The sequence below is a fragment of the Trifolium pratense genome, linkage group LG5 (assembly GCF_020283565.1).
Source record: "Trifolium pratense cultivar HEN17-A07 linkage group LG5, ARS_RC_1.1, whole genome shotgun sequence".
NCBI lineage: Eukaryota > Viridiplantae > Streptophyta > Magnoliopsida > Fabales > Fabaceae > Trifolium > Trifolium pratense.
In genome coordinates, this window is record NC_060063.1 from 42,824,173 (window position 1) to 42,848,034 (window position 23,862).

Genomic DNA, 23,862 nt, shown 5'->3' on the forward strand with positions numbered 1-23,862 from the left:
CAAAATAGGTATAATTTTAATTTATGTCAAGTCAAAAATTAAAGCTATATTTTATTGTAGAGGGAAATCTAACAAGATTTATTATGATCTCATTGATTACAAATCTATTGATGACATAGATTTTTGGGTGAATGAAGATGCACCTCCTGAACTTGATATTAATGAGATTGAGAATCTCCTTTATCATGATGATGTGAATATATGCCTTGACAGGAACGTTGTGGTTTTTGATGATTGACAAAAGAAGTTTAATAATGACAGAGAATGCAAAAAGTGGAAAAGTGGAGCAAACTTTCAAGACTTGGATTATAGAATTATTGGATTGTAATCCATCTATTTTTAGGATCTTTATGTGAGTAGTAGAAAAAGCTCTCTTGAAAATATATCACACACTCACAAATCACAATGATTTTTATATATGATTTTGCATAAAAATATTTTGACAAGAAAATTTATATGTGTAGATCTCAAGGTTTTCAAGAGAGGTGATATCTCTTGGTTTAGAGGTTCTTGCACAAGGGAGGCGATATCCCATTATTTGTGTTGAGAGTTATTGGTTGTAAAGGTTATTAGCTTATCATGTTATAAAAGTTTGGTTTAGTGAAATCTCAAGTTGCTTTCCTTGGGGACTTGAGTAAGCCCTTTGTTTTTTGCCGAACTAGTATAATTTTTCGTGTGTTCTTTTCTATCCCATTCATCTCTTTTATTTCTTTTTGACATATTTATATATCATCTTTTAATTTATATAAACTTATTTACAAGTGCTTTATTTTATTTGATTAAATTTTTCAAGTGCTTATTTTTAATCAATTTTTGAGTACACAATTCACCCCCCTCTTGTGTTGTTTGGAGTCACTTGACCAACAGATGATGCAATTCCAATTGTTGAGAATTTATCGAGAAACAACCAAGGTTAATGTTTAGTTTAGTTATACTATATATTGAATATGTATTGTGTTTACTATTTACTTGAAAGTTGAAAGATTCAAACTTACTAATTTTACTATTTGTTATTTAATTAGGTGATGATGAATTTGACACTTCGGAGTTTCAAGTTGAAGCGGATAATGTTGTTGAAGGAAATGGTGGTTCAAATGGTGAAGATGTTGGAACTTCAAATGACAACTTTGATTATGGAGAAACAAACTTTGATGACTATGATGATTATTAGTTTTTAACTTTTTATGTCTAGATGAACATTTAGTTTTTAACTTGGCACTACGTTGCATTTAGCTATGCATTTGGCAATGGATGTTATGGCACTAATCTTTATGAACTTGATGAACATTTAGTTTTTGCTTTTTTACTTGACACTTGGTTTTGGTAGTATGTTGCCAATTGATTTTTTTGAAGGCAGGATGTTGTCAATTGATGTTATGGTGCTATTTTGTGTTATTGAACTTAGTTTATTATATAATTTCTAATTTGGTTTGAATTATAAATTTTATTTTATTGACTTGTGATATTTTATCTTTTTAATGTGTGAAATTATGAAATATTGAGCGATTATTCATATATTTTTATTTATATATTAATTAAAATATATATTTAATTTAAAACGGTTCGACCCCGATTGAACTCAGTCCAATCAATTGAACCTTGAACCGGTGAGCTCGCCGGTTCGATGACTTTAACCTTGGTAATAACAAGTGGTTATGTACAGACTCTATGTTAGTCCAACTGCATCCATCCATGCCAATTTCTGGCGGTACTCATGCAACTTGAATTGGAATATTTATGATCCTTAGCTAGCTTTCGTACCGCTGCAACATTACTTATCTAAGCAATGTTGGCGGTAAATTCACCTGACATAAATTGTAGAGGTCAAAGAAGCATAGATAAGAAATTGAATAGAGGAATGACTAACTTGCTGTGGAGGTTAAGCTTTCTTGAGGCTTATTTAGAAACTCTTTGGCCAATATACAATGGAAACAACCACACATATCTGGTTGGAGAATTCAAATGAACTTTACCATTTCAAATTTCATTTTAGAAACATCATATAATCCACTAAAAAGTTATTTGTTGTAAAATTAAATTACATGAAGAGCATTAAGCTCCATTAACCGTACCTTTTTAAGAATATAAGAATTCACATTAAACAAAAACCTGTGTATTTGAAAGAGTGATATTCATGCATTGTAGGATTGCCTAATATCTATGGTCTATGGAGATATGCAAGGAAAGAAAAATAAATCAAGGACACATTGGCAATAAGTAGAAAAACAAATAAATTTATCATTCAAATAAGACATAAGACATTATATTAATATCTTGTAAAAAAAAAAAGACATTATATTAATATATATACAAATAAGGAATATTTTTTAAAGATCGAGTACAAACAATATCAGAAGACACTTTCATCCGCCCTCTTTTCTTTCTTGACAGTACAACAATAACTACATAAATAACAAAATGCAAGCGTTATAAAAATACATTCTTTCAAAATTGTAGCTCTAGATAAAGCACTGGATCATGTTCTTCTCAATGGGTAATAATCATTCCTGTGTATGCTCCATTTTGCAGATTGAGTATTCCCTCTCCATCAATAAAAACTCCTACAAGTAAAATGGAAAACATCTAGTCAGGCTCAAATTGACAGAATAAGGGCTATTTTTCGTTGCCAACATACACACCCACCCCCACTGATATTGTGAGAACTTCTTTTCCCACACAGCGGTTCTTAACAATTACTCCCTTCCGTCCGGACGGTGTTTTTTACCATCTAGATCGGTAAATCCAACCAATCTGGAGGAGCATGGTTTTCAAGAAATGGGTGTGGGGTGGAGCGGGGCTGAAAACTATCTCTCCAATATTATTCATGTACATAACCCAAAGGCTCAAAATTTCCATGCATGCCTAAATTGGAAAAATTCTCAACCCACCCCCTGAATTTCTCTTTTCACTTCGGAAAACGTTTTCCGAATTTTTTTAGTGTAAATGTACACTAGAAAGACACTTCGGAAAGTATTTTCCGAACTTTTGGAGGGTGAAAAAGAAACATGAGGGGTGGGTTGAGAAATTTTCCCTAAATTGAGATATATAATATATTGATAACTGATAACCAAGTGTTATGGTGATATTATCCGAAACAATTTTTTGGGCCTTGTGAAACTACTCGAAACAACTTAATAGTTTTGGCAGTTTGCAATTTATTTGAAATTCTTATTTTCTTAAAAGAAAAACTGTAAGAAACGGATGAAAAATAAATCCTAAAAGTGATAATTTAAAAAAATTCCCAATATTATTTTATATAATAGGTGTCTCGGTAACATTTGAAAAAAATAGCAAATGTATCTAACTTGATTACTATGTGATGATCTGTGTTGGCGAGAAATGAGAAGCCAATAATGAAAAAAAATATTGCATGGCCTCATGACTCCTCAAAAAAGGTATAAAACAGGATAAACACGAAGTGAATTCTTTAAGAAGTAGTATCTTGCCTGTAATTGTTGTTGACTGAACAAGTCAAGAAAGCGAGTTTCAGGACTGCCGACCAGTTCAATCAAGCTATCGTGGGAATCTGGCTGGACTCCTGATCCCATAAGAGAAACAGAAACCTGTAGATGAGACAAAAATTGCACATAACAAATCAGTGGAAATTTCAAAAAAGGGAATAATTTTGCATCTAAATTTCTTCTTACACATTCTGTTTTGAAGAAATCAACCACTCAACTAATCAATGTTATATGTTCTAAAATTGAATTTTTCAATCAAGAATTCCTTTTTGCAATTTTGCCCACAAAGATAATTATATGTTAATGTCATCTCTTGACTTACTTGCATGCAACGAAGAATGACTTCTGGGAGACAGCACCTGCGACAAAGTCCTTTCACAATGTATGTTGCAGGAAACTCTAGGATGCCATCTTTATTGGAATACCAAGCATCCAATCGGGATATTTCCATTGTAACTCCAGCCTGAAACCGAGGAAGCTCACCTACAATAGGAAGTAAACAAACTTACTGGATCTTTTACTCATTTTTCATACAGGTCCTCTCATAGTAACATGAGCTCAAAATCGTATGACCTTTCCATCTATGCAAGAAAAAAAAATATAATAACAATCTTATACCAATTTTTCTCAAATCAGAAAATTTCCCCACCTGAAAGTTCTCTCAATGACTAACTCATCCCAAAAGATTTAGTTTCGTGTTAAGCCCACGTATGATTTTACATTTCTTATAGATCCCTTTCATGCAACAGTCCTTTAGGATAGAAACGTGTAAAGCACAAACTCAACACACTTTCCACAGGAATTAATAGGATGCACTACAACTGAAGAGAAAAAAATAACTTGAAAAAACCGTGCTCCAGATTTTGACAGAGCATTCCTCTCACATACAGTCCTTTAGGATAGAAACGTGTAAAGCACAGACTCGGCACACTTTCCACAGAAATTAATGGGATGCACTACAATTGAAGAGAAAAAAATAACTTGAAAAAGCCGTGCTCCAGATTTTGACAGATTATTCCTCGCACATAAACATGTTTTCTCTGCACATCTATTTGGGAAACTCTCTTAAAAATGACACTTTAAATCAAAATGAAGACAATCGCTTAATCTTATCCAAGATTAACACCACTGAAGAAAAACAAGAGAAAAAGGTTAAGAAACCATGCTTCAGACCGAGTATTTGTCTTTTATTCATTTTTCCGAGAGCATATCTTATTTGGGAAACTCTATTAGAAACCTCCATAAAAATATTTTATGCACCAACAAGTCCACCAAGAGAAAGATTGCATATTGTCATAAAAATAAAACCAAGCCACCAAAGCTAGTCACCGAAATTTGGTCCAAGGGAAATAAAAGACCTAAATGAAGCATATCCTTGCGAAAGTACTACTATGGACTAAATTGTGAAGCTAAGAGTGCAATATGTAGATTAATAATATTGTTACCTTTAAAACCAGCAGCCAAAATGGTGCTAAGAATGCCACCGTCATTGATATCATGTGGTCCAAATCCATCACCAAATATTGCTAAGCAACGAAGAACAATATCAATGCAATAATTGTCCCTCGAAGATATAGAGACTTTCACCTGCAAAATATTAGACGGTAAGCAAAGTAGAAGATAACAATTAGTTTTATACGAGAATAACATAAGAGTAAGCTTGATAAAGCCAGTCCATAATTGTCACAAGATATGACCAATTAGAAACACATTAGACAAAATTGATTTCAGATCCAAGCAAAAATTTGAATTGTCTCATCAGCTCTTCAGCAAATTTTCACTCCTCTTATCGACAAAGCATTCATTCTTTTAATTTATTTAAGTCATCAGTCCATAATTGTCACACGATGAGTCATTTTCTGGATATACTAACACTCCCCATCGAGTTAAAGCTTACTATGCAATAAGCTGTCAATTTAAGACAACCACCCTTACAATGATATTTGCAGGCTTTTAAGCTTTCAATGGTTGAACAAACATACCATTAGCTGTCGATTTGAGACAACCTCGTCACCAACAGAAGAGTAGAGGGCACTCATCAGTGTGGTGCATACAGTAGCATCTGGACACAAACAATCTCCAGATGGCAGGCAGAGCATCGCAGTTGCATGAAGTTCAAGGAAAACAGGTTCAGCTGATTCATATATATTATCAGTAGAAGCGAGCCACTGTGTTTCTCTTCCTGTATAAAAGGGAATCACAAAAAAGTAAGATGCTAACATCTAAATTAACTAGCTAATTTTCAAAAACATGGAAAACAGAAGTTTTGTGATTCATGTGTTGCTAAAGTTTTTGGACATTTTCCTCACAGCATGGGTTATGTGCAAGGTTGGAAACTTAACTTACTTTCTAGCAGTGAAAGAGACGCAGTCAGTGTTTCCTTAGCTGCTGAAATAGCCCTTTCCTTTTCCTCTAGTGACAATTCAGAGACAAGAACTTCTGCATTCTCCAATTCAATTTTAAGCCATTTGCGGTAGGTTGCATCACAGGAGTAATACTCGCGCTAGTCATATGCAAAGTTGATTTAGTACTATTGTCAATGCAGAAATTATGCGAGTAAAGTTTAATAACTAAATTACAATAGTGTAATTCAGCATACCCATTCTTCAACCTCTCTCAGATCCTCAAAAACATTATGATGCTCGGAGGTCTCAAGAGTCTCTGCAAGTTGTTTCAAGGGCTCAGCAAGAAAACCAAGAGCTGTGTGGGCACCTATAGGCATTGCTGGTACTCTCCACATAGAAATCAAGGCAAACTCCCTGAAGAGCACATTGCTATATGGAAGGGAAAAACGGTTAAAACTCAGAATGAGGAATGGAAAGATCAGGTTCTTACTTGATACTTCAAAATGTAACAACACAACAAGTGTGTTTTTCCCACTAGTTGGTATTGTATGTCAAATAAAAATGAAAATAGGCACTCAAGACTGACAAGTTATGAAAACCATTTATACAGCAATTAGATGGTGAGTTGGTAACTGCTCCCAAGTTTCACCTTCACAAGCACGGTTTATTAGACAATCCAATTTGATGCACTACTACTTACCTATGTTCCAATGCTTGAAGAAGAAGTTTTTTACTAACATCTTTCACATTAGTAATGGTTGATGGTGGTGTGAAGCAAAGCCACTGGATGACTTTAGCTTTTTCAAGACTCTGCAGTCTGTGCTGTTCTGCAACATCTGAGAGGTTGTCATATTTGCCAATCTTGACCTCTCGAGATCTCAACAAAACTCTGTTCCAAATACATTCATTACGAATGGAAAAAGTTTCACATGTACCTAAACATCTTTTTGAGTAAAATTTTATAGATATTACCTCTCAATAATCTCTTCAAAACTACCCTTTGATTCGTCCACCGAAGAAAATGGCAAATATTCCATAGCAGAAAGGAATATCTTGTATTTGACATGTACGCTGTTGAATTAAACAAACATCATAGGAGTCAGTTACAAAACCACAGTGGAAATAGATAAAAGAAATGGCTTGATTGTATATGACAAGAACAAAGAGAAACTTTTCTCCTCCAAGTCCTCTTTATAAACAGTTTCCTTTTTCACAACTAAGCACTTGCTCAATTCTCCAAAAAAACTAGTTCCCCGCATGAATCCCCGACCCTTAATTCCCCTTATTAATTTATAGAACTAATCCACTCTAACTGATAGTTATGGGAGGGTGTATAGGCGGACACGTAAGAAGAGAGGTGTAGGGGATAATTCCACCCATAACTACCTTGAGGGAAAGCACATGCTCAGTGCCAGGTGGAAACGAAGAGAGAGAATATGGATCTGAGCCATATATGCAGATAGAATGTTCAGTGGTCATTTTTATGCATGAATTCATTGATCATCACCCCTAGGAGAGATATGGCCTCTCGAAGAGCGTGACTATCTTCTTTTTCAGTATTTTTCCTTCCATTTACAGTTGCTTATGTACTTATTGTCAGATCCCATTTGAACTCTGAACATTTCCCTCTGTTTACTGTTTTATTACTTATTTCACATCAGTATACCAGATTGAACCTATCAATTTGGTATCTAGAGCCTCGGTTTCAACTTATCTGGTGAATGGTAGTAACAAGACACATCATGGAGAATCGAATTGACATGATGGATGCATGTTTGGGAAATGTTGAAGCTACGATGGAACAAATCCATCAATTGTTGCTTGAACAGAACGACCACGAGGGAGACAAGGGGGACCGCTTGGTTGTGGAGATCCACGTTACGACGAAGGCAAAGGGAGTGACAGTAGCACAGTGTCTCATGGATCGCGTTTCAGAAACTGGTGAGAAGGTGGGGAATAAGGGTGTGTGTACGGAATTGGAATTTCAACTTCCAAATGTGGAATTCAAGCAAAATTGCTTCTTAATGGAATTAGGAGGGACTAGAATGGTGTTGGGAATGGACTGGCGTGGCTGGCCAGCTTAGGCAACATTGAAGCTAATTTCAAAAACTTATGTCTACAATGGAAGGTGGATGGGACAAAGTTTAGGATACAAGGTGACCCTGAATTGTGTAGGTGACCCTGGAAGGCATTACAGAATGAAGGACAAGGATTTTATGTGCATTCTTTGGAGGGTCAGAATGATGAATTAAATGTTGCACCAGCAGAGGAATGGGAGGAAGTGTTAGTTTAATTCCCTGAAGTGGTTCAATTGTCAATTGGCTTACCCCCACAAAGAGATCATGCCATTCTACCCAAGGCTGATGCTGCCCCTCCAAATCTCAGACCCTACGGATACCCACAATATCAGAAGAATGAGATTGAGAAGATGGTAAAGAAATGCTGCAAACTGGAATCATTAGGCATAACACTAGTCCCTTCTCAAGTCCAGTGCTACTTGTTAAAAAGAAATATGGAGGATGGAGATTTTGCACCGACTATAGAGCTCTAAATAAGGTAACTGAGCCTAATAAATTTCCCATACCTGTAATTGATGAGTTATTAGATGAACTTGGAGGAGCAGTGGTGTTCTCTAAACTAGATTTGAAATCAGGTTACCATCAGATAAGAATGAAGGAAGAAGATATTGCTAAGACAGCATTTAGGACCCATGAGGGTCACTGAATATTTGGTCATGCCTTTTGGGTTAACCAATGTTCCCTCAACTTTTCAAGCTCTAATGAATCCTGTATTGAAACCTTATCTGAGGCAGTTTGTATTGGTTTTCTTTGATGATATTCTCATATATAGTTGCTGTGTTGAGGACCATAAGAAACATTTAAGGGAAGTTCTAAATGTGTTAAGAGCTAATCAGCTCTTTGCTAATAAAAAAATGCTCAGTTGGCAAAGAGAAGCTGAAGCTGGGGTATCTGCTGATCCAAAAAAGATTGAAGACATGATGAAATGGCCCATCCTAAGGATATTAAAGGACTGACACAATTGCTAAAGAAGGAAAATTTTCTGTTGGGGAAGTGAAGCAGAACAAGCTTTTCAGCAACTCAAACAGGCAATGACAACTCTCCCTGTGCTAGCTGTACCAAATTTTGACAAAGAATTTGTCATAGAAACTGATGCTTCTGGGAGGGGGATAGGGGCTGTGTTGATGCAAGAAGAAAGAGCCATAGCTTATATGAGCCAAACTCTGTCAAATAGAGCTCAGAATAAGTCTGTATACGAAAGAGAACACGTGGCTATTGTGATAGCAATACAGAAATGGAGACCATATTTACTAGGCAGACATTTTAAGGTACGCACTGATCAAAAGAGCCTTAGATTTCTAACTGAACAGAAGGTTATGGGGGAAGAGCAACATAAGTGGATTAGTAAATTGTTGGGGTATGATTTTGAGATGAAATACAAGCCAGGTAAAGAAAATTCTGCAGCTGATGCCCTTTCTAGGCAAATGCAGTATGCCACATTTTCAACTGTGCAGTGTGAAGCATGGGAAGGTTTTGAAGCAGAAGTACAAGCTGATGAGAAGCTCAAACAGATTGTGCAGGACTTGGTTGTTGATCCATCTAGCCATACAGGGTATAAATTGAAAAAAGGCAGGTTGTACTATGAGGACAGAATAGTATTACCTAAAGAATCACCTAGAGTACCTGAGATGCATGACACAGCTATGTGAGATCATTGGGGGTATTTCAGAACTTATAAAAGGATTGCCAGTTTGGTGTTTAGGGAGTGTATGAGGAAGACTATTCAAGAGTATGTGTAATCATGAAAAGTTTGTCAAAGAAATAAGTACCAGACTTTGAGTCCTGGGGGTTTGTTACAACCTTTACCAATTCCTACTCAAATTTGGAGTGATATTTCTATGGACTTTATAGGAGGGTTGCCCAAGGTGGGAGGAGTAGATACTATTATGGTAGTAGTGGATAGATTGACAAAATATGCTCACTTTATCCCTGTCAATCACCCATACACTGCCAAGTCCATTGCTGAACTGTTCATCAAAGAGGTAGTAAAGTTGCATGGTTTCCCTAGCTCTCTAGTCTCTGATAGAGACAAGGTTTTTTTAAGCTCTTTTTGGTCTGAGTTATTTAAACTGGCTGGTAAGTATAGTAGTGCATACCACCCCCAGACTGATGGTCAGACAGAGGTAGTGAATAGGTGAGTAGAAACATATTTGAGATGTATTACTGGCTTAAGGCCTAAGCAATGGCCTAAGTGGCTGGGATGGGCAGAATATTGGTATAATACCAATTATCATGCATCGTTAAAGAGAACCCTCTTTGAGGCTTTATATGGCAGACCACCCCCAGTGCTCATCAAGGGAGATATGACTCATTCAGCAGTAGAAGAGGTAAACAGATTGATAGCTGAAAAGAATGACATGCCGAGAGAAATGCAAGAACAACTACTAAAAGCTCAAGATGTGATGAGGGCTCAAGCTAATAAACATAGAAGAGATGTGGAGTATGAGGTAGGTGATATGGTTTACTTGGAAATTCAACCCTATAAGATGAAGAGTTTGGCTACGAGATTTAACCAGAAGCTCAGTCCTAGATACTATGGACCCTATGAGATCATACAGAGAGTGGGTCAAGTAGCCTACAAACTGAAATTACCAGAAGAAAGCAAAGTGCACCCAGTTTTCCATGCATCATTACTTAAAAAATCTATTTCTCCCACAGTTGGTTTTCAACCTTTACCAACATGTTTGAATGAAGAGTGGCAGTTGGAGCCAACAACAGAAGAAGCTCTAGATACTAGAAGAAATGCTCAAGGAGTTGTGGAGGTATTACTGAAGTGGAAGGGTCTAACAGAGTTTGAGAATTCATGGGAATCAATTGATAAGCTGATGTCAGAATTTCCTGGATTCCTCCTTGAGGTCAAGGAGAGTTTTGAAGGGGGAGGAATTGATAGTTATGGGAGGGTGTATAGGAGGATACGTTAGAAGAGAGGTGTAGGGGATAATTCCACCCATAACTAACTTGAGGGAAAGCACATGCTCAGTGCCAGGTGGAAAGGTAGAGAGAGAATATGGATCTGAGCCATATATGCAGATAGAATGTTCAGTGGTCATTTTTATGCATGAATTCATTGATCATCACCCCTAGGAGAGATAAGGCCTCTCGAAGAGCTCGACTATCTTCTTTTTCAGTATTTTTCCTTCCATTTACAGTTGCTTGTGTACTTATTGTCAGATCTCATTTAAACTCTGACCATTACAAGTATTAATATACATCCATTTTCCCTCTGTTTACTGTATTATTACTTATTTCTCATTAGTATACCAGATTGAACCTATCACTAACCAACTCTTCTAATTGTTTGCATTAACTGCTATATCTTCCTTATATTTCTTTCATTCACATACCCCTCTTTCCAAACTAAGTTACATATAAATCAAGGCTATCAAACTCGAGAGTCTATGAAAACTCATGGAATCTTCGTAGACTCAACTCGTTGAGTTTGCTTAATAGAAAAAGAATTTTTAAAACATCTATCAATGTATATAAACATAATTAAATGCTACGCGCATAGTAAATATTCAACACTTAAATAAATAATAAATATGTCCTGGTCAGACCGGTTATATTGATGAACAAATCCACAAATCACAAGACAGGTTCCGAACTCAGCACACAAAGGAGTTTAAAACTGATGGACAAATTGACAAATTGCAAGGTTTAAAATCACAAAAGAATGAAGGACAGCGGGACTAAGTTCCCATAGTTTTGTATAACTGACACACATGCCAATTACTTGATGTGTGTGTGTGTGTTGACTATTGATTACATACTGTTTCTAATCAGTTAGGAATGCCATGCTACAAGGTCTGTCTAAGGGTAAACATTTATCTCAACTACTTTCTACTTACTACATACTCATCCAAACAAGCCAATAGAAATTTTTCCCATTTCTTTCTTTCTCATCTCTATACATCCAAACGATACATGTTTTCCACCTAACTTCTCTTCATTAACTCGTTTCAATTTATTCCTCTCTTATTGCTGTCATCTCTGTTTCTTCAACCAGCCAAATAAGTGTTAAGGACATGCATAACAGACTCATCCATTCTATTTCCCAACCTACCCTTATTCCTTTTTTACCTATTGTGGCAGGCCTTAACTGAAGACCTGTGATGAGGCCCATCATAAACATAGTGATCACGATAACATCGACAAGAGTGTAATCAGATCCTCTTTCAGAGAGAATCGCTTGATTATTGCACAAAAAAGGGCAGACATAAGGAGAGAATCAATTATACCTGCTGTGCAGCCTAAGTTCCATCATGTGAACAAAGAGGTCTATGCAACGGTGACGAGAAAGCTGAGAAGCATATATGCCTACCAACTCCTCATGCTCCTTTGAAAACAGAAATTGGGCATACCTATTTTTTTTCAATTCAATCAATCAATGTAGTGAAGCAAAATTTCATTCAATACATACAGTTATTCAGCTCCAACACATAATAGAAAGTTGTGCAATAATACAAAAGAATTAGGAAACCTTCTAAGGACAGAGTGGCCATCTATAATATTTTGTCAAGTTTTCCCTCTAATAATATTATTCAAGAGAAGTGGAGTGACGAACTTCGTATAAAACTACTTACAGGTGTAAAATATTATCACCAACGCTCAGAATCTTGTCCCTGAAAGCAGCCTCCATTTCCTCGCGAAGTAAATATCTAAGCACAAGGACTAGATGTGCACCAAATCGTATCATCTGAGGATCTCCGTGAGGCCTGTGAGAAGCACGAAAAATTTGGTCAACTGATTTTCATCAACTGGAAACTCAAAACTAGGTATAGTTTTAGACTTTTAATAGAAATTGCTAATAGTATGGAGATATCAGCATAGGGAAACTTAGTACAAGTAAAACATGCATAAACTGAAAACGAAGAACAAAAAACAACAAAGGCAGTACTTAAAAGTCTGCTAGCCTCCCTTCCCAGACCTTGGTCAATTCTTGCTTCCGTTCTCTATTTCCAGTCTTCCTCATTTTCCACACAATTCCCTACTTTTCTTCCCACCCACGTTCCACATTTGCAGAGTATTACAGCATTAATTCTTTGCTGCCTTCAATTTGTATTTCCCTTCTTTACTCTCTGCTAAGAATTAATAGCACCTCGTATATCTAACCTCCCCTTCTTAAACAACCATAACCCATTTTGAAAGCTTAAAACAAATTATTTGCACCTACATTATACATTACATAACCTAAAGTCCATGATTACCATAAACCATTAAACTTCACACACACTGATTGCAGTGAGTGATTTTCCCAACAATCTTTAACAGCTTTTTCAACGAAAGAAATTTACTTTTTGCAACACTACAGTTTCCTTCACTCAAGTAGTAAGTTGATTTTTCCAAAATTTTCAGAAATTACAAATTCATCACCTCCTTTTAGGTGGGTTAAAGGTTTTCTCTAAAATTACCTAGGTATATAAGCTCGTGGTTTGATAAAGAGAATTCCAATAATAGATATCCAAGAGATTGGAAGGATTTGCAGTATTGATTCTTGAATTTGAAGAAGCATTTATTATGTTCTTTATTAAAGAAAAAATGGAGGATAATACACTGAAATAAAGAAAAAGCAATAGCACAATAATACAACAAATCCTCCAATCCATTGCTAAAAGCTAACAAGGAAAGCAACTCCTCGTAAGCCCTAGCCCGAAGGAACGCAGATAAAAAATTACCCACATATCCAACCAAAAGCACCAAACATTTGCAAAAACAACACACCTTCACAAAACCTTCTCCAACTAAAAATATTGCCATCAGACCCTTCCTTTTTTATCATGAAATCCACTTCATAAAAATTCCCCTCTTTCCTCTTTGATATATTCTTTTTTTTCTATTAATAAATATACTCATGTTCTATGGGAAGTTATCAGGATGTCTTGGTGGCTAGGGTCGATGAGATAGGGAGTGGAGTGATAAGGAGGTTAGGGGCTCGATTCCCACGCACAGCAAAAACTAACAATACTAAATACTAACCGCTAACATTGGTTGTTTCAAAATAAATAAAAACTCATGTTCTATTCTACATGTATTGCTAAGATCATAATCTAGACTAAATTTTATGATACTGTATTATCATGTAATGCAAGTAGTGACTGTAGCATAGAAGAACTTCACATATTGAAATGATCTGGGAAATAAATTGAAGTATCAGGAAATAAAAAAAATAAAATCATTTGACACTTGATAATTTTGAGGTATACTGAAACTGGGGTTTTACTAAAGCAAATCGAATCATACTTACAAAACAAAACAAATATTAAAAGATGAATTATTTTATAATACATCCATTATTCTGTTACAGCTCAACTCAAAGTAATCCAACGTGTTCATACTATCGCAAACAAATAATAGTAAAAACAATAACTAAAAGAAAACTTTACTAAAATTTACAGTAAGGCTAATTTCTATAAAAAAAATGTTGGCAAGTGTATCTAAATGTATCATTGCATGCCATATATGGTCAGTTATTGGAATGAACTTCACAAATTTGTTACAACAAAATACTTTAACATGTCCATCGGAAGACACAGAATTATGATTATGGAAAAGAGAACTAGTGAAAAAAACTTACCTAAATACATTCTGATCGTCTTCCAAGGGTGCTATCCATGACCATATAAGGTCTAATACATGTGGTATGTCTGCTAGCATTAAGCTCATCTGTCGGGCAAACATACGACTTAGGACATCAGTAACATATATAAATAAATATAGAAAGATATAGGGAATAAAAAAAATACTCTCTTCTGTACCCAAAGTGATTGCACCATTTATTTTCTTCTTTTTACATAAAAAATTGGAAACAGAATAGCTAAAGATTACATTTGAGTAGGGCACTGTCTTATCATGAACTGTTACACGTTCACATCATATTTGGAATTGAAAGACCCAACTACTCATTCCTTATCTCTTTTTTTTTTCCTTATTATTATAGACAAAAAGCTCCAAATGTTGGAATATGAAAAACTATTTCAAAAAATGATGATAAGAAACTCCAAAAAAGAATATCTTCTATAGAAATACCTGAATTTGTCGTTGTTGATCCTTGCATTGCCGCGTAACAGTTTCATGGATCATTTCCCTAAAATAGAAAAAGAACAGATATGTAATAAAACAACAAAACAAAGGCTACAAATGTGATACGAATTGTACAGCTACCCTGAATGAAGTTTTTGCAGAAGAGATGAAAGTTGTCGTGGTTGTTGATTCAAAACTTGAATTGGCCAATTTTCAGGTCCACTTGAAGGATCAAAGGAACCATCAACTTGTCCAGGACTTCGGTCAATTACATCTCCAAAATTTCTATTTTGATCAACTCCTCCTGGCAGTGAACGAGTGACTTCCAAGTCTACCTGCACATCTAGCCAAGATCTTGCCATTGCCCAGCATGCTGACTGCAAATGTTAGATGATATACTGTAAATCAAGTTCAAGTTTCCAACAAGGAATGTGGGATGATAAAAAGAGTACTAGATTTGCAGACTTTATGAAGGAGATATACAAATTAGAGTCAGAGAATGAAGCTTAACAACCTCTACCACAAAAGACAGTTTTCTTCATTTAGTTTAACTGCCAGTTCTAAAGCTTGCCAATCAGACACATAAAAAATAAGTATGGATCTTGAAGGCTTTTTCTCAAGATTTTTTGCATTAATGAATGAAAACGTTTACAAAATATAAATGTAAGAAAAAAATACCTCCCAGTCTGTGCAGAGCGGAAGCATCCGTTTGAGGTTGCTGCATTGAGCTGCATACACAGCTGCTTCATATTTCCCACCTAGCTCTGCTATTTTCTGCAACATAAAGGATCAAATGGAAGTTTTTTTTATTTATATAAATAAAAGTAATAACTTTGAAAACACAGGAAATCTGGAGAGGAGGGATTTAGTTAATACAGAAGTTAACAGCACAAACATGAATCAAACAAGAAGAGCATAGTTCAATCAGTGTAACATATTGCCACTACCTCTGATGCGCAATAGGAAGCCCATTTCCAAAGATGCCACTGATGACCAATGCCACTTTCAAATTCAACAGCTTGCAAAGTCCTATTTTTGCCATTCTTCATCAGAGCTTCAACAGAAGGGAACAGGTTCAAACCTCCAAAAGGAGACAGAGTGGAAGCTCTCCATGGCTACAAGAAAATATTATGTTAACTGTTGAACTATGAAGTCCAAAAACTTGTCATTTCAAAGTTATGCTCACCTGTCCAGCAGATCGGCAAAGTCCACACGCCTCTTCTAGCCTTCCAGCCCTTAGAAGAGTCCATACATCCTCTAGAAGAGATTCATCTTGTTTCTGTACCCAAAACAAAAAACGTCAATGTCATTCAAGATTTTATAGGATTACAGTGTCCATAGACAGATAGACTCCCACATATATTTGATCATCAAAAACTATTACAGGAAAATACATCCAATAGCAAGTGCATGCTCTTGAAACTTTTCATCTACCCTTAAATATTGAAAGATAACTGGTTACAAAATTATCTACCAATAAGCATACTTGGGCCACTAAATCTCGATAACCAACTATATGACATCTTATGCAACTTTGAAGGTATGCTCATTTTGAATAGGGTTGAATATATTTTTAATCCTTGCAAAATAAACATATTTAGACTACATAAATTTTATTCAATTTTGTTCCTGTTTTACCTTTATAAGGACTATTTTTTAGTCTCTAGAGGGATTAAAAGTACGTTTTTTTGTATAAAGTTTTCAAAATAAAGACTAAAACTGAACAAAATTAATGTAGTGACTAAACTTAAAATGTCAAGATTTTATAGGGACTAAAATTATATTTAACCTTTTAGATTGAAATTCAATAATTCTAAAGTTAAATGCACAAGTCATATAGACTGGTATATCCATTATAAAGTTTATTGGTGCAACCAAGTAATAGCTGTAAAAGAATTGCAACACAATGGAGTGTAAAAAAATACTTTGTCATCGGGCAAAACATTTGCATTTTCGCGAGTTGGAGCATCAAAGTCCAGGTGATGAACAAGGTTTCTATCAGAAGTTCCTTTCTTTAGGTAACGTTGAGTATGATGCCAAACACCACTGCTTGGGAGATAACTACCAACATGAGATCCACGCACCTGCATAAATGTAAAGGAAACCCGAAACACTCAAACAAAGATATGTATACAGACTAGGAAAAACAGTAAAAGGTATTACCTAGGGATGGAACAGTTTTTACTTCAGAACATATTCATCGAAAACCTCTCCTTTATTTTTGTTATTTATTGCAATTTCATTATTATTGTTATTATTATTATTATATTATATTATATTATTACCTTTTCCCTCTATTTATTCTCAAGTAAACCAAAATTGCAACTTGTTGATACTCCAAGGCAGTATTTATAAATGTACTCCAGATAACTTACAAGCACTAACATGTGCAGTGTCTACAACAGGAGCTAGCCAGACATTTTCTTTAATGATTTATTTCTTAATCCTATCTTATCTTATGAGACAACTCATCCATTATAACATTGTCATATTTGCAACATCAAGCTTACTTTCTTATTGGCTATTTAACGTGCAACATTCAGTTCCACACAATAATCCAGGTCTTATAGCTATGCAGTAAACCTCTCATTTAAGTTTGAGTGATGCACTTCAATCACAAATGACACATAAAATATTCCTCCATTTCATCCATCCTACAAACATCCTATTAATGGCATATCCTATCTCCTTATCATTTTGTATAATGGAAAGATATTTAAACCTTGAGATTTATGGTACAGTATACTCTTCCATTTTTATCTTTGAGCTGTATTTTTGCGCCCTTCCTAAACTTGCATTCCATATGTTCTTTGCTTCTATGTGAATGAAAGTTGTGGGATGCCAAGATTTGTCTACATATATCTAACTTTTCGTTTATTCTTCTCCTGATTGGAATACTTGCATTTTCAAGGGTTTATCTTCGCCCTCAAAGTTGACATTGTGAATATGCAATGGATGTAGTTCCTGTCATGTTCCCTATTAATTCTTGATTTTATATCTTCACCTCTCTGGAGCATGGACGTAGTTCCTTGCTAACTTTTAAATAATTTTTTTATTACATATTGTCAAAAACAGCACAATACAGCCTTCAAGGTGATCAAATTTGTACTCATGCCATAATTCAAAAAAATAAAAAATAACATGCTACTACTTTGGAACAAATCTAATTTCCATGCAGAAAATATAGGAAAATAATACCTTTGCCTCCAAGTCAAGTGCTTTGGAAGCTAAACCTTCTAACCACTGGACTACCCTAAGGCACAATTGAGCTATATGGTCCTCCACAACAAACTCACAAGCCACTACATGTGATGTTTCTTTCACCTGTGAGAAGTGAAAAGATTTCAATAAGTCTATTCCACGAATGGGGAGAGATTATGTGGTCGCATCAAGTACATCACACACACATTACCAGTATTTTCTCTTTGGAGAGCTCTTCCATCACTGAAAAAAGGGAAGAAAAAAAAACACTTTCAGGAAAAAACGTAACAGAAGTATGGATATAAGCTGCAGAGGCACTCATTACATTCCATGTCTCCATTTCCATATGAAAATGAAATAGCTATGTTGAAAATGAAATAGCTATTTTGATTAGCTTTTAAAAATATAATTTTTAATAGAAGGGAAAGAAAAACATAATGTCTGGTATCTATGCTTTTTCAATCATATGAATGAAAAACTATTTTAACATGCATAGTTTTCAACTTGAATGCTTTTTCAGCCATGGTTTATACTTTTTTTAAAAGTCTCTAAAGAATAATTTCCAAATTATTTATATAAAAAATGATTTTTTAGAGAATCTGATATATATGGGTCTGTAAACTGAAGGAAATAAACATGAAAAATCAGACATCATAGAAGAATCAAGGATGGAGACATAATTAATCCTTAAAAAAAGAACACCCAAGGATAGCGATATTTTCCTTTCCCATAAAGGAACCACAAGAGAGACCATGTTGCCGCCTCATCAAGCAGGAGCTGAGCCTTCTGCCTCATTAATTTGTCCTCAACAACTCGATGCCTTATGTTCAAACCATACCTATAGATGAAAAGCCAGGATCATATTACCATCAAAGTAATTATGTAATATCCAAGTTTACACTATACATTTTCAGTTTATCCACCCTTCAGTGTAGTTTTAAGAGTTCATGATAACCATCATTTTCCCCTAATATAATAAGAGTTTAAGGAGCATGAGAGAAACATAGAAGGAAGGCAAAGAATCCTGCTAAATGGGCAAGTCAAAAGACAGCAAACAAAAGAAGCAGAGCTGACAAACACAGCAAAATTTCTTCTTTAAGTTGCAGTAAACTAGGATTTTAACTCCAAACAAATAAACTACAATAACCATGCAATCCTTTTGCATATCACTCATATTTTTTCAAATATAACTACAAAATAGCAGTGTTGAACAACATTATGTACCCAAGTTTTTGGAAAATTTGCCATGCCTCAGTTATAACAAGTAGTTACACTACACCCCAATACAACATAAGCATCAAATGAGCTGTTAGCCCATTGACTTCAGACTTCGGATACACTGCTTTACCCCCAATTTTGGAAACATAAAAAATTATTTTCTTAAATTTTATTTTGACCAAGGGCAGTAGTAATAAATAGATTTTACATGTTACCATATAATATTTTGCCAGATTTTGCAAAGTAAAATGTAAAGTTTAAGGAAAATGTGTAAAATATGCACTAGATAGCTCATTCCGATTTTTTATTATATGCAAAAAATATCTATCTAAAAGCGTTTATGGAAAAAGTATGTGATTCATGGATAGTTATGTTTTTTTAGTAAATGTGTGTCAGCAATGAGTTACTTGGGCAAGTTAGTGAGATCAAAACGACATAGATAAAGACTGGTAAAGAAAGACGGCAAAATCTTACCCATTGCCGTTGTAATTAACCGTTTGCAACTGTCTCCTATTTCTATATATAGTCTTGCTGTGTATATTAAGTTACATGATTCAATTCAGTTTAAATTTCTCAGATTGATACAGAATCTCTTGGATTTTCTCCCACCCATTCCTTCATTTTCTTGGTATACGTACGAAACTTAATATACAGATAATCCTCCAGAGAATTTCAATAATCCCACTACGCAATCAATCAATAAATAAGCAAATAATGAAGTCTAAAGCTATAACAGCCTAAAACGAAAGAAAGGATGACTTCAGGTTTCTTAATCCTAGAGATGACAGACCAAAATGTCTAAGATATAGAGCCTTTATGTCAGCCATTAGATAATAAAATTATACTCATGCATATGTTACGAAAGTTTGCATGATAAAATTTCTACACAGATGATTACAATGACTAGTAGCAAACAAACCTGATAGACTCTGAAACATTTCGACACTCATTTTCAAATCTTAGTATCAGATCAGGAATAGGCATCATTCCTGCAAACAAAAAAAATACAACAAAATCACACTATTCCTTTTTTCCTGAGAAAGACATTGCATCAAGGCTCGAGGGTACACAACTATGATTTCAAGAACCAATTTTATGGAATGGGAGGTAAACTAAAATGAGATGGAAATATGGAGAGGGGTTATTTTTCTTTTACCTTTATTACATTAAAGTTTTATTACAAACGGGGAAAGAAAGTCTCTTCTCCTAAAAATAGCATACAATATGCTATAGCAAATTTCGAAAAAACAAAAGCAATATATGTCTGTACCATGTGGAACTTCAATCTTTAAAAAGCTAATTTTTTATCCAAATTTAACAGTAAAGGGAAAATGAACTACATAAATCTTGCGGTACCTACCAGTCAAAGAGGAATCAAATAGAGAAGCAAACAGATTAAATATATTGTCTGCATCATCTCCCAATGAGTCACCTTCTTGCTTACAAGCCTTTAATGAATATCGTACAGAGTCAAAACCATCATCCATGCCAGGAACTCCAGGAATATCAGCAGATAACCTCTTTCTAGAGGAATACAAAGACTTATCTTCCAAGTAATCAGTGTCAAGACTCTCAACCTCTTGTTTAATATTTTCAAGAATAAGTGCGGGATTAGTAGGACTATGGATGTTTTGTCCATCATAAAACAGCCCACTTTCACTTAACTTAGAAGCCGAGTAATCTTGCTCGACTGAGGCACCTGAATTTAAATGCCACTTCCTGCAAAATTCACATAATAGAATGATGCCACAGAAATTTATAAAACTGAGGTTCTATTTGGCAATGCCAAATTTGGAACTTATAGCTTATAAGCTCATATAACAAAAAAATACCTGTTTGGTTACACATTTTCTCATGAGTCTTATGGCTTATTTTGACAAGTTAAGGGTCTGTTTGGATTGACTTATTTTTGAGCTTATGCAAATAAAAAAGTTTTTATGTTAATTCATAAGTTCTCATACCTATCTTTTTTATGTCCTTTCATATTTATAAGCTAGTTCGACCGTTAATTTTATCAAACACTACAAATTCAATCTGCTCACTTATCTACTATAAGCTATAATCTAGCTTAACACCTTAACTTACACTATATTTTCCCAAACAAAGCCTAAATACAATCAGAGAACATTATCAAATTCTCTCACTCAAAATGAATTTCAAATGCTGCAAAACAATCTTCAAGTAAAGTACAGCAACCACAACAAATATAATTGAATTTAAATTTCACAGCTACAAAATTAAGAAATACTAGTAAGTAGTAACTATTGATATCATGGCATACAAAACTATTACTAGAAGCATTATAATTAATAAACGAAACCTGCATCCCTAAATCCACTGATAAACTTAAAATTGCATCAATTATAAATGCATAAACCCTAATTCAAGGAAAACTGGGAAACTCGATTGGAGTTAAGAAAAAAGGTGTACCCGTATCTGCGGAGCTTCTGTCGAGTGGTGAGGTCTTGAGGATCGAAGAAAGGAGAATCCATTGCCATTTCGTCGTCCATTGTTGCGAATTTTGACCTAAACCCCTCTCACTGACAACACTGAATTTTCAGGCGCGGGAAGGTGTGAGTGAATGACTTTGATGTTTTCTTTTGTTAAACCCTTGGTTGGTTCAATCGGGTCGATTTACCTGCCATTAACCTTTTTATTCATTTTTTAAGTAAAAAAAAAAAAACCTTTTTATTCATTTTTCTTTACTCGTGTGCCATTTTATTTTTTATGTTTTTTTTGTTCTAACATAAAAAACTTATGCATATTATTCAGATTTTTTACTCATCAAATTTAGTGGGTTTTTTTTTTGTCATTGATTTAATTTGGTTCAGGGTCAGTTCTGACATCGAGTGATTTCAGTCATCTCCCAATTGCAATTGTGGGATCGAATTGCGGTCCTCCCTACCAAATTCAGCATCAATCATTACTGAACCAACTAACGAATAGTAAATTTAGTGGTTTTACTCATGTGTCATTTTGTTTTCCCTATTTTTTTTTTTATTTGCTTCAATTATGCAACATTGATCCTTAAATTTACCACATTCTGCATTTATAAATCACAATGTATATGCTGATCAATTTTTTTTTTAAAAAAAAAATGCTGATTTGATTAATTTGATTATTTGAATGTGTCGTGGTTATATTTTTCATGGCGTAGAAATTAACATTAAAAACATAGAAAATAAATTAAAATTGCATGTTTGACATCATCCAATCCTTATTTTTACTCCTTCTATTTAATTTTTCACTTTCATACTCATCCTGACGCTTTTAATTTCATTCGCAAATACAATAAAGTGATAGGAATTTTAGATATTTTAGAATTTTTTTTTTGGAATTTTAGATATTACTCTACATTTAACGAAACTTGTCAACAAAAATCATGTATGTTCACTGTTTTCATCATAAACTATCAATAAAACGGTAAAAAATTATTATAGTTTTATCATGTATAGGTCAATTTTCTTATGATATAATAAAAAAATAAAATGGTAATTCTTAACTATTAGAATTATTATAGTTTTATCGTAAAAAAAAAATATTATAGTTTTTTTTTGTACATGAAATTATTAGTATTAAAAAACCGAACTGAAAGAGTCGGATTATTAAATACATTCTTTTTGGGGGAAAAGTTTTGGTAGTGATTTTCGACAAATTTTACCGGTCATACCCAAAGGAACTAAGCAAGCAGTTGTAAATGCTAAAATTAATTCATCCAAAATTTGGCATGGTAGTGTTGGTCAAGATCTACATGAAAGGAAACTCTTCTCATATTGGGTTTTGAGAATTGGTGATAGAAGTATTGGAGACAGAGATGATGTTGACATCACGCCGCGTATTCCAGATGATGTTCTGATTCCAAGCTCAGGTGATCATATTGCCTCGATTGTTACTGCCATATATCCATCTATATTAGATAATATGAAAGATCTTTCATTTTTTCAGGATAGAGCCATATTGACTCCAAAAAACTCAATTGTTGACTTGATTAATGAGTACATGTCGTCATTGATAGACGGTGATGAGAAAATATATTTGAGATACGATTCTCTAGATAATGATAAATCTGGTTTCGACAGGTCGGATCATATACACACTCCCAGGTTTTTAAATACAATTGTCTATTCGGGTCTTCCAAATCACAAGTTAATATTGAAAGTTGGAGTTCCAATTATGTTATTGAGAAATATTTATTCAGCTCACGGGTTGTGCAATTATGTTATTGAGAAATATTTATCCAGCTCACGGGTTGTGCAATGGAACTCGGTTGATTGTTACAAAGATGAGACAATTTATTATAGAAGGAAATGTAATATCAGGAAACAATATATTGGCGACAAAGTTTTTATTCCCATATTATCTGTAACACCATTTGACGTCAGAATCCCTTTCAAATTTCAACGTCGGCAATTTCCTATCGCTGTTTAATTTGCCATGACTATTTACAAGAGTCAGGGCCAGTCACTGAAAAATGTTGGAGTGTATCTTCCACAATCAGTATTTTCACATGGTTAGTTATATGTTGATGTGTCAAGAGTC

General features: G+C 34.5%; 1 protein-coding gene across 1 annotated transcript; it reads right to left on the minus strand.

Moving 5' to 3' along the window:
• Window positions 1-2,247: 2,247 nt before the first annotated feature.
• Window positions 2,248-21,956, minus strand: LOC123884830 (nuclear pore complex protein NUP107). The gene is made up of 24 exons (XM_045934063.1): window positions 21,754-21,956; window positions 20,684-21,042; window positions 20,243-20,312; window positions 18,828-18,943; window positions 18,317-18,348; window positions 18,103-18,228; window positions 16,830-16,988; window positions 16,091-16,183; window positions 15,852-16,019; window positions 15,583-15,678; window positions 15,046-15,281; window positions 14,911-14,968; window positions 14,459-14,547; window positions 12,468-12,599; window positions 12,123-12,245; window positions 6,779-6,877; window positions 6,507-6,695; window positions 6,061-6,235; window positions 5,808-5,964; window positions 5,444-5,643; window positions 4,907-5,048; window positions 3,784-3,944; window positions 3,447-3,563; window positions 2,248-2,561 (listed from the first exon to the last, which is right to left on the minus strand). Exons 1-24 carry the CDS (start codon window positions 21,831-21,833, stop codon window positions 2,502-2,504), a joined length of 3,237 nt encoding a protein of 1,078 aa, XP_045790019.1. The 5' UTR covers window positions 21,834-21,956; the 3' UTR covers window positions 2,248-2,501.
• Between the last annotated feature and the right edge of the window lie 1,906 nt (window positions 21,957-23,862).